The sequence below is a fragment of the Colias philodice genome, chromosome 23 (genome assembly GCF_061535455.1).
Source record: "Colias philodice isolate Cphi_HAF_F1 chromosome 23, ilColPhil1 Martin Lab GWU primary, whole genome shotgun sequence".
In the NCBI taxonomy this organism is placed as follows: domain Eukaryota; kingdom Metazoa; phylum Arthropoda; class Insecta; order Lepidoptera; family Pieridae; genus Colias; species Colias philodice.
Window position 1 is genome coordinate 3,317,331 of NC_143108.1, and position 14,239 is coordinate 3,331,569.

General features: G+C 32.6%; 2 protein-coding genes across 3 annotated transcripts; one reads left to right on the forward strand and one right to left on the reverse strand.

The window, feature by feature from the left end:
- Positions 1–228: 228 nt before the first annotated feature.
- LOC149477954 (MICOS complex subunit Mic60-like) lies at positions 229–12,264 on the reverse strand. Of its 2 annotated transcripts, XM_089709971.1 has the most exons (18): positions 12,152–12,264; positions 11,449–11,615; positions 10,805–10,961; positions 10,120–10,210; positions 9,750–9,821; positions 9,190–9,359; positions 8,664–8,790; positions 7,867–8,030; positions 7,011–7,136; positions 6,302–6,374; positions 5,900–5,988; positions 5,193–5,303; positions 4,634–4,751; positions 4,189–4,323; positions 3,049–3,152; positions 2,506–2,607; positions 1,937–2,022; positions 229–1,078 (listed from the first exon to the last, which is right to left on the reverse strand). In XM_089709971.1, the coding sequence occupies exons 1-18, from the start codon at positions 12,194–12,196 to the stop codon at positions 901–903; spliced, it is 2,115 nt and encodes a 704-aa protein (XP_089566097.1). In that variant the 5' UTR covers positions 12,197–12,264; the 3' UTR covers positions 229–900. The 2 variants fall into 2 exon arrangements, with proteins under 2 accessions (XP_089566097.1, XP_089566100.1); XM_089709974.1 differs by lacking the exon at positions 9,750–9,821.
- Positions 12,265–13,079: 815 nt separating this feature from the next.
- Positions 13,080–13,878, forward strand: mRpL35 (mitochondrial ribosomal protein L35). Its single transcript, XM_089709737.1, has 2 exons — positions 13,080–13,201; positions 13,320–13,878. Exons 1-2 carry the CDS (start codon positions 13,180–13,182, stop codon positions 13,829–13,831), a joined length of 534 nt encoding a protein of 177 aa, XP_089565863.1. The 5' UTR covers positions 13,080–13,179; the 3' UTR covers positions 13,832–13,878.
- The last annotated feature ends 361 nt before the right edge of the window (positions 13,879–14,239 follow it).

Below are 14,239 nucleotides of genomic sequence, written 5' to 3' on the forward strand. Positions count from 1 at the left end.
TTGAATAAAACATTAATTATTTCTGTTTGAAAAATATACTTGGATAGGAACTTAATGGTGTTGTTTAAGAAATGTAATAAATATTGCGAACACAAAAAATCATATCATAAAATCATTACGATGCGAAAGAAAGACAAACCAACAAGCACATTTTCGCATTTCATTATTATAAGTAAATATAGTAGGGATTCCTAAACAAAATAGTAGGTAGTAAAATAAAACAAAAAATTCGAACTCATACTTTAATTTAATTACATACATACCATATTTACATAAATAACTACAATAAAGGACTTCGGTTCCATACAGTTTGTATGACGTAAAATTTTTAAGCTTTTAACTTTGCCGCTATTTAAATGCTTAATTTTACTATTTTTACACAAATCATATTATGAGAAATGTCGAAACACTTCCCGTAATTGAAACTAAGCCCATATCTACAAATTAAAAATCTACTAAAAATAAAATCTTCAATAAATTATTTTATTAACTTGGTGTTATGCTGTGTTGACAATAAGGTTGAATTTCGTTTGCTTAAATTTTATCAAAACAAAAAAATAGAATTATCAAAAAAAATTACAGCAATAATAATTGTTCTTCTTAAATCTTTATTATCGATAGACCGCTAAGTTTTCAATACAATTTCAACATTTTAGTTAAATAAAACCTAAATGTTGCCAGTTACATAAGAAAATCTCCGTGTCGAATTTACACATTACATCTGGCAACCCTATATTATTATTGCCAATCAAAGGTAAATACAAAATAGTAATATACCAATTTAAAATATTGCCAATCGAAAAAACTATACTCGACTTGCACATGGCAAAATCACAAAAAAACTCCATTATTAAACGGCAACATTTATTTATAACAATATTCTCGTTACACATGGCAACCCTACAGATACAATAGACCGGATACAGAAGCGTGTGCCATCACAGCTTCCGCCGCTTGTCTGATCTCGAGATGAACTCGAGCTGAATCTAACCAACTCTTTGCAACTGCTCTGGGAGCGCCTTGTAAAAGGTTAATGTAGCGTAAAGCTGATGGTAAATCGCCATGGTCGATGTGGTATCTAAAAAAACATCAGATAACATTTAGAAAAAAATTGGTTGTTTGTAAAGTAGGTTTACGATCCAGATGTTTACGTGATAACGTCTTATTGGTGGCAGCGCACGAGATGAGACGGGAGATCGGTCCGTCTCTCTCTCGTTATACCTGCGATCGCGCTCGTGAGGTTTTGGTGTGACACAAGTTTCTGAACATGTCACCCGACTAAAACGATTTTAAAAACGTTATCACGTTAAAATATGTAAAACTTAGGGCCGATTTTTCAATTCTTGGATAAAACTTATTCGTCGAATAATGTATAAAACTACCATTTTAAAAACGTATTCTAATTGTCCGTATTTGACAGTTTACGTGACATTTTAATATTATCGTGTAATACTTTATTGGACGGATAAGTTTTATCCAAGCATTGAAAAATCGGCCCTTAGTATCGCACATATAAAAAAGGAAGAAGGAATGCAACAGTATTCAATGAAAGGGAAATACAATATTATGATTATTATGACGTATATAAAATAAACAGTATGAAAAAAACACGATGGTTCGGGCGTATCCAAAAAAAGTAAAATTATATAACTCAAAAGTTGTGATCGATATTTTTTCTGTTATTTAAATTTTGTATCTATTTTATGTCAAATAGCATAAAAAAAGACGTGTGTCACTCGGGGACTGCCGCGGTAAAGCTATTGCATGCTATGTCTTCAAGCCACACCTCCGCACCCGTCCCCGTGGGGAGCGTGAGGTTTTTTCGTTACGGAATTTCTCGATTCGGTCCCCGCGCTCAAGGCTCTCGATAGAAGCTATGCAATAGCTTAAAATTCAAATTATTATTATTTCTTACAAAAAACAATAAAATTCTCACCTCGCCCTTTGAATGATGTCGAATGTGTCCAATTTCGAGAAGTCCATGGGAAGATTGTCCAACTCATCTTTGGGTATTTCGGCAAACTGTCAAATAACAAATTACATTAAGTACTTTTATTAGAAAAAAATGGCAAAATTATTTTCTCGATAATGATAGATATTTTTTTACATCAAGAATATTTTAAGATAATTGCAAGATTGCTTTAATTGATTTAATACGTGACAATATTGCTGATACATACAAATATGTAGTTGTTTCTATATATGATCTTGTTTTCTTGTTAAAATGTATGTGTGTGCGTGCGTGTATGTTTAAGTGTACGTACGTAATTAATATAACTATTTTGTAAGGGAACCTAAGTAATATGTACAGTTTAATTATATTATAACTAGCGGTCCGCCAGGCTTCGCCCGTGGTACCTTCATGTTTAAACTATCCTATCTCTCAAGTTGGATCGAACTGCACATGGTGCGCGAATTTTATTATAATCGGTTAAGTGGTTAAGGAGGCCATTGAGGACAAACATTGTGACACGAGATTTATATCTATTATATATTAAGATATACCTTCTGGAAGAGCAATTTCGACTGCAGCCACGAAAGGAAGTAGACCGGCAAACTCGCTCCTTCGCGACCCACTAAGGCCACTTGACAGGCTGTCTTTTCTAACTGTAGACAAAATTATTTATTATATCTATATCTTCTATATATTATATAAAACTCAAAGGTGACTGATATAGTGATCTATCAACGCACAGCCCAAACCACTGGACGTATCGGGCTGAAATTTGGCATGCAGGTAGATGTTAGGACGTAGGCATCCGCTAAGGATTTCCCGAAATTCTTGCGGGAACGGGGAAAAACGGGGATGCACGTACAAAGTCGTGGGCGGAAGCCAGTTAGTTATAAATTAATTTACTATACTACTATTAATAACATTTAGATACATACAGAATGGAATATCTTCCATTCTTGAATTTTTTATTTAAGTTTAATGGAATAATAATAAAACGATCATTGGAATCTTTGTTTCATTTGTCTTTATCCCGAATATAAATAACAATAACAAGATTAAACATTAATTAATATTAATTATAAATAAATACATACTGTATCGAATCTGTCCCTCAATGCCTTCTCTGTAACAATTCCCTTCTCCCGAACCTCCTTGGGGATTCCTTTTAGTATCGTTTGCACTAATTTATCGTCTTTACCTGGAAATATGTAATTTGATTAGATTTTTTTATTATTATTAAACTACTACAAAATATATTTAATTGTGTAGATAAATTGCAAAATTATTTAAACATATTTCTGACTATAGCTATAATAAGCTATAGTCAGGAGTTTTTATTAGGTTAAACAGCTTAAATGCGAATCAAATAAGATAGTTTAAAGTTTTGCGTCACGTTTTAACGTCATTTATGGCAAATTGAAAAAAATAGGTGAGATAAGTTCATATAATAAATAATGGAAACATTTTTGTTGCTTTCCATCCTTTTTATCTAGCTTTCACAGAACAAGGTTTATAGCATTGAGATATACATATAGAGACGACACCACCTACATCACTTATGTTCCACTCACCATAAGCCATATGGCTTAACTGCACGCTCATTTTTTATTTGTTTTAAAGTGAAACGCATCAAATATGCCTTCGTGTGTGTTACGATATTGCACAAATAATACGGAAAAGTGACTAACATAACTTTTCATCGGTAAGTACCTAACTAGATAATAATTTTTAAAACTTAGAGCAAAAAAATGGCCATACGTAGTAATATTATCTCAATGGTTTATAGTAAAAACATAAGAACACTAGATTTCCGCCCGCGGCTTCGCCCGCGTTTTCAAAGGAAAACCCGCATCGTTCCTGTTCCCGTGGGATTTCCGGGATAAAACCTATCCTATGTGTTAATTCAAGTTACCCTCTATATGTGTGCTAAATTTCATTGTAATCGGTTCAGTAGTTTTTACGTGAAAGAGTAACAAACATTCATACATCCATACTTACAAACTTTCGCCTTTATAATAGTAGTATAGTATAGTACTAGCGGTCCGCCCCGGCTTCGCCCGTGGTACATAATATTTACGTTTTCTCTACATAAGAACCATCCTCGTACTTCAAGGAATATAATAAAAAGAATTATCGAAATCGGTTCAGCCGTTCTCGAGTTATGCGCTTACCAACACATTTTGCGATTCATTTTTATATATGTATAAGAAGATTAAGATAATAAATAAACTCACCAGCCCGCTCGAGCGCGGCGATTTCATGCGACAGCACCGCGTTCGGTTGCGGACGGCGTGTGGCCGCGTGCAGCGCCTCCGCGGCCGCCCACAGCGACTGCGAGCGACGCGCCTCAGACTCCGCTTTGGCGCGCTCTAGTTCCATATTTGAATTTTAACTTTTTTTTGTAAGGAGGTTGGAAGGATGAGGTTGCGTGTGGAATGATTTTTTTTTATAGGAAGATCGGTCGAAGTTGGTTGTCCATGAAATGTGTTTGTATACAATTCCTGCGTATTAGGATATATGAGGTCAAATCAACTAGATTACTAGAATAATCGGCATATTGAATATTATAATATTATTTGGAAGCCTATCCTTACGAGACATTAATGATGAATTATATAATAATTATGGTTTCTAACATGTATAAAGATAAAGAAAACTTCTTATTCATCTATATCTTACGTTTAAGCGTCTGTTCAATGGCCATCAATTTCCCAGCCATAGCCGCTAACTCCTTTTTGAACAGTACCCTCTCTTTCTCAACTTGTTCAGAAACTGAGCGACTGAATTTACCCATCACCTGTGAAATATGATTTTAGTTATAACCAAGAAGCTTATATCTAATACACTGGAGATTTCAGTATGAATAACTTGCAACAAGAAAATATTACGTTGAATGACGCCTGTATGTCTTTTTATCCCTTTCACACCTAGGTAGTTAGTTAGGTGTGAAAGGGATAAAAAAACATACAGGCGTCATTCAACGTCATATTTTCTTGTTACAAGTTAATGTTCATACTGAAATCTCCAGTGTATTAGATATAAGCTTCTTGGTTATAACTAATTTTCACGATACATTTTAAATTTAAAATTATCTAACTTAAGTAGAAGGAGACCTATATTTCGATACAGTATTATTATTTAGCTATGAAATTTATGAAATAAATAATATTTTCAATTTAAATATACATATAATCTGTTTCACTATGAAGAAATTATTTAAAAATAATATATTTAGTACCTCTTTCTCTTTCCTGTTCAATTGATCCTGCAGAACTTCTTGTTGGATTTCAAATTGTTTCTTTAGTTGTTCTTTCAACTTTCTATTCGCCTCGGCTTGGATTGCTAAACTCTGTAGAAAAAAAAATTCTTTATGACCTTAAAAATGTCACGAGAATGGCGTAACGCAAAAATGTCACGCGTACGGCGTAACGCAAAAATGTCACGCGTACGGCGTAACGCAAAAATGTTACACTAAATAAAAAATGTTACACTTAATAAAAAACGAGTGAGATATATCTTATTTCTGACATTGAGATATACATATGGAGAAGACACCGCCTACATCACTTATGTTCCGCTCAACATACGCCATATGGCGTAACTGCACGCTCATTTTTCATTTGTTTTAAAGTGAAACAAAAAAAAATATGCCTTCGTGTGTGTTACGATATTGCACAAATAATACGGAAAAGTGCAAAGGAATATTTTTCATCGGTAAGTACCTAACTAGATAATAATTTTTAAAACTTAGAGCAAAAAAATGGCGCACAGATTTTGTTCGTGGTGTCTCCTCCATACGTAGTAATATTATCTCAATGATTTCTTATAATTTATCAAGTTTTAGACAAACCGCGCGAAGCCGCGGGCGGGAAGCTAGTTTGTAATACAATATTGTTGGCCTAAAATATCTATTCTTATGATATATCATGGAATTTATCCATTTACCTGTTTCTGGAACTGTTTTTCTTTCTCTAATCGTTCCCGTTTAATCATGTCTTCCACTTTCGCTTCTATAATAGCCTTTTCATCGTGACCTGAAAAAATTTAAATGTAAGACAATTTGTAAATTGTAATATAAAAATGTAAAATGTTCCCTTTTTTCTTTATTTTATAGATATTTTTTCATTTTTGTGCTATTGTGTAATTTTTAAAGTAATACAAAAAATACGTGTTAAACATAATATAACTCAGGCTTTAGAAATGAGTTTTATAATTGGATCTTTGAATTAATTAATAAATTTATTTAAAGTAAGTATAAAAAATTGATTTTGCACATACAGCTAAAAACAAATTCTGATTTGAATATCTAATTTAAAATCATTAAAATAAATATAAAAAGTAACTCACATTCAATAGCTCTGTTAATTTTAAGATCTCTCAAAGTTTGTAACTCGGCTATTTCGTTTTGTAGATATTGCACCTGAAATAGAAACACAATATAGTAAATGAAAAGAGGTTAGTATTCAAAAAAAGTATGTTAATCAATAACTATAACTATAAGGCTGTACATCCTAATACTATTATAAAGGCGAAAGTTTGTATGTATGGATGTTTGTTACTCTTTCACGCGAATACTACTGAACCGATTACAATGAAATTAAGCATACATATAGAGGGTAGCTTGGATTAACACATAGGATAGGTTTTATCCCGGAAATCCCACGGGAACGGGTTTTTCTTTGAAAACGCGGGCGAAGCCGCGGGCGGAAAGCTAGTGTATGTATGAAACCGACTCCTTCATACTCAATTTTGACCCACTTCAAATGGATTAATTCAATTTTTGTCCTATCAAGGATCGGTGACAATAAAGTAATTTTATTTTTTAGTCTTTTAAACTACATTTATTTCACACTAGAGGTCCGCCCCGGCTTCGCCCGTGGTACATATTTCACAATAGGTAGCCTATGTCCTTTCTCGAGTATCAAAATATCTCCATATCAAATTTCATGAAAATTGGTTCAGTAGTTTAGGCGTGATTGAGTAACAGACAGACAGACAGAGTTACTTTCGCATTTATAATATTAGTATGGATTTTACACAACTATTATAACGATACCTGTTTCAAAGTGTACATTAGAAGCAAGTCGGTATCACCCTTGACCTCCAACTTGCGGGCAGTGATGTCGATTCCCGGGAAGAGCATTTGCAATTCTTCCTTGTAAGCTTGGCGGGCTGCTTCAACCTGAAATATAACAGATTTAAGTTATTTTATTCTACAAATTAGTAATATATTTATTTTTGTAGTCTTTCAAATTGTATTAATATTATACCAATATTACAATAAATGAAAAACAAAAATATTTAAAGTTTAAACTATGTAATTTGATTTATCCTTTTATCCTGTCCTTGTATCCTTTTATCAAATGCTTTCTAAGAAATTTTTAAATAGAAAAATTTCGGTAAAGATGGCGTGGGGCAAGATGGCAAGGAGTATCCGCGGATTGGCAAAAAGCGCGGGTTCGAATCCCGTCTCGCTATAGATTTTTTTTTAATTCTTTAAAAGTTAGTTTATTATTGCAAACAATATCACCAAGGAAGGAACTCTATTTTATAGATTCAAAAATCACAACATAAATCGCTTTGTTACGCTGTGAAAGAGTGCAAAACGAACACACTTTCACATCAATAATATTGGTAACGATAAGGACTACATTCAAAATTTTTTTTTTAAAGTGAAACTTTTATTACATCGTCTCAAACTTTTTGGTCTGTGTAGCGCATGTCGCGTGACGGTGAGCTGTCGAGTAGGTATAAAGCAGTGTTCGGAACCGTACGATAATTATCGTACAAATACGATAATTTTGTGCCTAAGTTTCACTTTTACATGTTTTTTTTAGGTTTCATAAAACCACACAACATTTTTTTGTGGTATTTAAGTACATACTTATTTAATTTTATTTAAGTACGGTTACCTTATTCCAATACTTATCACCGAGCACAGCTTTTTCCACACACTCTTTATATTCAACTTCCGCATTACCGAGGTCAGATCTAAACTGTTTGATATATCGCTGTGTTGCCGCTATGCTCTCGGGTGGAGCTTGTACACCAGCCTTTATCATGCGGTCTAGGGTTTCTGGAAAAGGTTAATTATTTTATTTAAGATGTTTTTAGTTAATTTGGAAATGGTAAACTTTATTTATCGTGTCTTCAAAATCATTGATGTATGTGTAAGTAACTAAAGTAAGAAGTGTCTTCAAAAAAATGGTTGAGCAAAACTATTCATTGAACACCTTATTTCGTGGCAGTAATATTACAAGTCTATTATATACACTTAGAAAACTCTGCCCAATAAGTGCATAGGCATAGTTTTGCATTGGACAAATTTTGAAAATGATTGACAATTCAAACTCAAAGAAGTGTTTGAACGTTTGTTGTGAAGAAGTTGAAGTGAAGGTATGTATTTTTAAATTGAAATTCAAATCGTCCACCACTACTTATAAACAACTAGCGATCCGCCCCGGCTTCGCCCGTGGTACCTACATGTTTAAACTATCCTATCTCTCAAGTTGGATCGAACTGCACTTGGTGTGCGAATTTTATTATAATCGGTTAAGTGGTTTAGGAGTCCATTGAGGACAAACATTGTGACACGAGATTTATATACATATATTAAGATAATAAACATAACAAAACATTTATTTTCGAAATATCCGGAATACTGTTAAAATCAAATAGTTTCAACAATAAATTCAAATAATAATCATACCAATAGCGCATCTAGCCTTAGCAGAAGCCTCTTTAGCCTTCTCAATGGTAGCGTCCCTTTCATTTTGAGCACCCTGTAGTGCTGTGAAATGCTTCTTATCTAAATCATCTATGGGTGCTTCTACAACCTGAAAATGGTTTTAAATATTGTTTTAGCAAATGATTAATATTCAAGAAATTCAACATTATTATGTTAATTGAAATAATAATTTAATATGATTGTAATTCGAAAACAATCAAGGAACAAACATTGAAAGACATAGAGAAGGAATGCAATATCAGAAAATATGGATAACATAATGAATTTACATATTCTATAATAATAAGTGTTCACAAAAAGTAAACATTCTTATGATTAACAAACAGAGTTTCTTAACTTGCTATTTATTACATACAAAGGGATTTCTTTAAACAATTGATACATAGATAAATAGAGCTCCTAATAGTTTGGTCTTTTAATTGTTTTGCCAATAATTTTTAATTAACAACTGTGAATTTATAAAAAAAAACAAAATTTATATCCTTACCTTATACAAAGCTTTATTATAATCAGCGCAGCACTGTGTAGCCTTCTTATAGTTATCGATGGCTATTTTGGTGTTTTCGTGCATTTCGTGTTCAATCTCAACCATGTCTTTTGTGATCACGATCGGCGGAGGTTCGTGGGGTTCGCACTTGTCTGTTTGTACGAGGGTTGCTGCAATTATATTGTTATAAGGTTAGTTTATTTTAAAATAGGATAAGAATACATTTTCTATATATTGTTTGTTTTATTTTAATCATACAGTATGGAACCATGTATGGTGTTCACTTTTTTTTGTTATTTGTCTCAATGTCTAGTTATCTCTATTATTTTTCTCTGTATTGAAATAAATACATACTAACAAAAACAGGAGATTGTTTATTTTCTACAAAATGCTTTGTACGACGTCCGCTTAGTATGACGTGTTTGATATTTCCATTCAGTCATTATAAATGGATTCCACTGTATGATTAAAATAACATGATGTTCTGAAACTTTCTTTGTATGTATTAAATTAATACATATTTTCCTTACATATAAGAAGAATATTTGATAACAAATTACCTGGTGTCTCAACCTCGGGAGTCTCCAATTTTTTCTCTTCCACATACAATGGTTCAAATTTCGTTGGCGGTACTGTTATATAACAATGAATGATATTAGCAATGATAGTTAGTTTTAATGATTTGATTTTAAAATTTAATATGGAATAAGGAAAGATATGAAATACAGCTATATTTAGAATATGAAAGGTAGATTTTAAGGCATTAATAGTTTATTATCTTGGCCAAACAGCTGAAATATTTTATTGTAATCTACAAAATGAATTTACGAAAAAGTATTTCATATATGGCTTCACTGTTAATGTACTTTTAAAGGTATAATCCATTGGGTCAATGTTTTAGAAAATATATTTCCAATACATTGTGCTTACGTTCATATGACTTCTTTGAAAAAGCCTTCTTTGCATCAGCTTCGAGGTCTTGTTGAGATCGCTGTTTGAAATCCATAGGCGATACTCCTTCCTGCAATTGTTTTAACAATAAATCAATATTATATCTCTTTAAGTTCATAAAAAAGAATCAACATAAAATAAACGTCAGATTTCAGAGTTAAACTTGGTTAAAAAGCAAAAGAATGAAATGAAATTTAAAAAATTTTCAACAATATCTACTGATGTTGGGATTCTATTTGCAAAGCAATAAAATACTTCATTGAAGCAGAGCTTCCAATTAAGAAAGCACTCTCAAATATATCATATAAGTAGGTTGCTTTAACAATATACAAAATATTAAAATATTTTTTTAGGCTTTAAACATAAAAATTACAGTTTAACCACTCTATAGAGTGGCCATACACGGACTGCTTCAAGCAGTTGTGACTGACTTCTAACGCAACCGCGCGGTGAACTAAAGATATTCATTTACTGCTGTACAAATGACTGCTCGAGCAGTCATGACAGCTTCAAGCCGTTAACGACGCGGTTGGTAGCAAAAGCTTGAACAGTCAACGAACAACGACTCGAGCAGTCCATGTATGTCACTCAGCTGTTAACTGCTCGAGCTGCCCATGTACGGCCGCCCTTAAAGGCTTAAAAACAAAAATAATATTTCACAAACCTTTCCAAACAAAAAGTTAGACACTGTGGTGGTGGCTTTATTGAACTGGTTAACTGTGGACTTCCAATATGTTGTGTTCTCCTGGTACACAAGCGCAACTAGATCGTTAGCCCAGGGGGCGTTTGATTCTAACCAGTTTCTCGCTTCTGGGCTGTTCCTGAAATTTAAAGTAAAAATATTGTTAAAATACAAGGCATTATTTTTAAAATAAACAGAAAGCCACTTACACAAGATTGTTGGAAACATGAAGAAACTATGATTTTACTTTTTTTTCCGTTAACTCATCATTATAAGTAGGAAAAATTAATATACATTTTGATGCACATTTTTTAAAATATAAACAGCATAAAATAAATGTAAACATTAATACTAATTTCTAATCAGTTATTTATTGCTTCAATGTTAACTTATAGGACATTCAATATGTACCATATAAATCAACACATTATATTATTAAGTTATTGCATAGCTTCTATCGCGAGCCTTGAGCGCGGGGACCAAATCCAGAAATTGCGTAACGAAAAACCTCACGCTCCCCACTCCGAGGGGCGCGGAGGTGTGGCTTGAAGGCATAGCATGCAATAGCTTTACCGCGGCAGTCCCCGAGTGACACACATCTTTTTATATAAATAAGTATAGCTTACTTGGCATAAACCACAGCTGAACCAGTGAGGAGTGTAGCACCGAGGGTGCCCCATAGTAACTTTCGGGATTTTGGGGCCTGCTTGCCAGAATCTGACGCATGTCTCCTATGGGGTGATCTCATTACTATAAGAGCTGAACATGATCCATCGCCAATTTGTTTTCTGACCTAAAAAAGGTGCAAAAAATTCAATGAACAAAGTCAAATAAACCTAATTTCTTGATATAACTAGAAGTTTTGTTAACATTTGGATTTTGAACATTGTTTTGTACAGACTTGTTTTGATAATTTAATAATGCAGTAAAATTGCTTGTATTTTTGAACAGACTTTTATTAATTAATAGGTATTATGGATGAATAAGGTATATAATATTATATGTATAGGTTTATATGTTTACAGCTGATAATTTTGATGATTACGTTACCAAGTTTAAGGTTAGATTAGTTGAGTATAATCTATGGTTATGTTATGTTATGTAATACAACAATAACAAGACTAAATAACATAAAAATTTATTTGTGGATAGAAGGAGACTTTATTAACAAAATAGCCGTAGAACACATCTTCATCGTGTATTTATTTGTTGTTATTGGTATCTATTTGAAAAGCCACTTTCGCAAAAATTTAATAGAGTTTTGACGCATAAGGAGTAATAGCTTGGACATGAAAATTTTTATATTCAAAGTAATACCGTAATACATACCAAAACTAAGCTGGGATTTGCTATTTGATTTGTAAATCTATACATTTTCGGCAGTGAATATTTTCCACTCGGGCTGTCAAAACCTAGAGATCATCGTAGATAACAGAGTGAAGTGCCTAAAAGGGAGCTATAGACAAATCTTAATAATAGAGCTATGTTGTATACAGAATAAAAATACAAAATAAAATCAAGAAAGTTTATATTTTCCACTAAATTTTCTGATATATTCATGCTGCTTTACTTCATCATAATCTATCAGATTTTTGGATTTTTTAAATTAGTGAAACTTTTATTACATCGTCTCAAACTTTTTGGTCTGTGTAGCGCATGTCGCGTGTATCGCGGCTGCCGAGTAGGTATCAGCCGACCGTCACGCGACATGCGCTACACAAAGCAGTGTTCGGAACCGTTCGAACAGTTTCCCTTTTACCGTGGTTTCATAAAACCACACAACATTTTTTTCTAATATAGGAAATCTAATTATATCACATATCAGTATGGTACAATTATATTATATTATATTATATTATATTGTATTATTTTTTCTAGGTAATATAGGAAATCTAATTATATTACATATCAGTATGGTACAATTGTATAATATTATATTATATCTTATCTTAATACTATTATAAAGGCGAAAGTTTGTAGGGATGTATGGATGTATGGATGTATAGATGTATAGATGTTTGTTACTCTTTCACGTAAAAACTACTGAACCGATTACAATGAAATTTAGCACACATATAGAGGGTAACTTGGATTAACACATAGGATAGGTTTTATCCCGGAAATCCCACGGGAACGGGAACTATGCGGGTTTTCCTTTGAAAACGCGGGCGAAGCCGCGGGCGGAAATCTAGTTGTATTATAAGTTAATGAGTCAGTGCAGTGACGTCGACTGATAAATTATTTATCTGTGGATTAATGACAATTGACATTTGACAATCGACGAATTTTACATAAACTGCATAAACTTTTGATTGTTTAATCTTCATGTACCTAAATAAAAAGATTATTTTTTCAAAATGTTTCGCCGCACATTCTCCGGTAATTTTTCATTACATTTGTAATATAATTATTCTTTAGTCAAGTGCTCCTCCATGAATTACATAATTAATTATTATTTTATGTATGTCTTGACAATTGAGGTTATCTTTATTTCCAGTTCTTCGCGGCCTGAGACCCTTAACAACTCCTTTATACAATACTACCAGAGTTATCCCAAATGAACATCGCTGTTTCTCCACATTATCTATGAAAACGAATCTTTCTTTAACCAATGTCAGCCTCCCAACTACCCATTTGTTGAACAACAAGCAAATTTTAGATGTATGCAGAAACATCGAAGCAGTCCCAGTTAGGACTGTAACCAAATTTAGCCTGAAGAAGGGTAAGCGGAAAACAGTAAAGCCAGCAATAAAAAGATTCTTCAGATTACATTGGGGCGGATGGATCAGAACAAAAGTTGGAAGAAATAAGAAAATGTGGAAGAAAAGTTTAGCACAAAGAAGGCGTTTGAGGCAACATGTATTCTGTAACTCTACACAATCTACTCTACTCGATAAAATGGTTACCAAGTTTTGGAAAAAACCCAAGTATTATGTTGAAGATCCTTATGCACCGTACCATACAAGGGAAGAGTTTCATATAACAAGAAAGAAGCCTGCTAATCATTAAGTGCTTAAGTTTTAAACAGTAGTTATAATAAAATGTTACATAGGTAATGGATCTACTTATTTTAACCCCTGTTTCAGTAGAATAAATAATTATTCTAATATTATAATATCAACTTAATACCTATGTGGTTCAAATCTAGAATTTTTCTTAATTTCTGTTTTATTATTGTACTTACCATAAAATTAAAACTATGAGTATAGTAGTTTCTAAATGGCATATTCTTCTGTGTATGTGTTTCGGATTTAATTGCAATTTTATTGCTTGTCTCCAAGTCTGTTGAAAATGCTTTAGATTGCAATTCAAACCCGATTGTATAATTTAAATTTATACATATGTTGTTTATCTGTTTAGAAAAATATTTTTATGCCATTATAAAGTTACATTCATTCATACATCAAATGTTTCATT